Source organism: Rattus norvegicus, chromosome 8, assembly GCF_036323735.1.
Source record: "Rattus norvegicus strain BN/NHsdMcwi chromosome 8, GRCr8, whole genome shotgun sequence".
In the NCBI taxonomy this organism is placed as follows: Eukaryota; Metazoa; Chordata; class Mammalia; order Rodentia; family Muridae; genus Rattus; species Rattus norvegicus.
The window spans coordinates 48,554,357-48,555,938 of NC_086026.1; the positions used below are offsets into that span (position 1 = coordinate 48,554,357).

A 1,582-nucleotide genomic window follows, 5' to 3' on the forward strand; every position below is an offset into this window, starting at 1 on the left:
ACCAACCAGACAAAGGAATTGAAAATACCTTCAGGAGAGGGTTGAGAGACTAACTGTGAATGAACACAAGTTTTACCAGAGAATAACATTTCTCCATGGATATGAACTGAGAATCCTCTTCTACATTTTTCCCAAATAAAAATGTACAACTAAGAATCACATATTTAGGGTTATCACATTCTGCTTATAGAGCATATCTTCTAGCAGTAATTGCCAAGAACATCTATTCTTTGTTTTGAGGAAACATCTTTCGTAGTAACCTTTTCAGGGCAACTTTGACTTCTTTATTTCGCAGGCTGTAGATCACAGGATTCAACATAGGCACAACAATGGTATAAAATACAGATGACATCTTCGCTTGGTCCATGGAGCTGCTTGAAGATGGCTGTAGATACATGAATGTTGTAGAACCAAAGAAAAGAGCAACAGCCAAGATGTGGGAGCTGCAGGTGCTAAAGGCCTTGATTCTTCCCCCAGAGGATTTAATGTGCAGAATTCTGACAATGATGAAGATGTAAGAGCTAATGATGGTCATGGATGGTACAATAATATTAAAAGCACTGATGGAGTGTCCTAGTACTTCATTGATAAAAGTACTCGAGCAAGATAGCTCAAGTAATGAGAAAAGATCACAAAAATAGTGGTTTATTTTATCAGCCTTACAGAAAAACACTCTTAGCAGGAAAACTGTGTGAGCTGTAGCACTGAGTAAGCCAACACCATACACCACAGCTACCATCAACAAACAGACTTGAAAGGACATGGATACATTGTAAAGCAAAGGGTTAGAAATAGCCACAAAGCGGTCATATGCCATTGCACCCAACATGTGACATTCTGCAACAACAAAAACACAGAAGAAATAGAACTGAACTATGCATTCTGGGTATGAGATGAAATTCTTCTCTGTCATAAAGTTCAGCAGCATTTTGGGAATAATGACAGTGGATTGACAATAGTCAATAAAAGACAGACTGCTGAGCAAATAATACATAGGTGTATGCAGCTGAGAACTAAACAGAATCAAGATGATCATACCCAGATTTCCAACAACTGTAATCAAATAGACTGCTAAGAAGATAAGGAATAGAGGCAATTGGAGCTCTGGATTCTCTGTTAAACCAGCGAGAATGAACTCAGCCACTGAGGTCTGATTTACTTCTTCCATGGTGTTCTGGAAAGTATATGTAAAAAAATATATATAGAGAGAGAGAAGACAAATTTTGAGTATCCATTCTTCTATCACTCAATGAAGTTTGAAACATAATTCAAATATTTTCAGATCCCTGCAATCATCTGCCATCCTCCTTTTGATTTGAGCAATCAGAGATTTTGCAATCCTGGAGAAAGGAGACATGCAAATACAATCATAACTATATTACATACTTGTGATTTTTATTGGTACCCATTTCTTACCATGTTTCAGTTCATTTCAAACTATTCTAGCAAATGGGACCTCATTAAATCGCAAAGCTTCTGTAAGGCAAAGAACACTATCAATACGACAAAAATGGCAACCAACAGATTGGGAAAAGACCTTTACCAATCCTCCATTTGATAGAGGGCTAATATCCAATACATA

The 1,582-nt window shown here is 37.2% G+C and overlaps 1 protein-coding gene across 1 annotated transcript; it reads right to left on the minus strand.

Annotated features, from left to right (window-relative positions):
* Positions 1-223: 223 nt before the first annotated feature.
* Positions 224-1,168, minus strand: Or8g35b (olfactory receptor family 8 subfamily G member 35B). Its single transcript, NM_001000461.1, has one exon. It carries the CDS (start codon positions 1,166-1,168, stop codon positions 224-226), a length of 945 nt encoding a protein of 314 aa, NP_001000461.1.
* Positions 1,169-1,582: the final 414 nt, after the last annotated feature.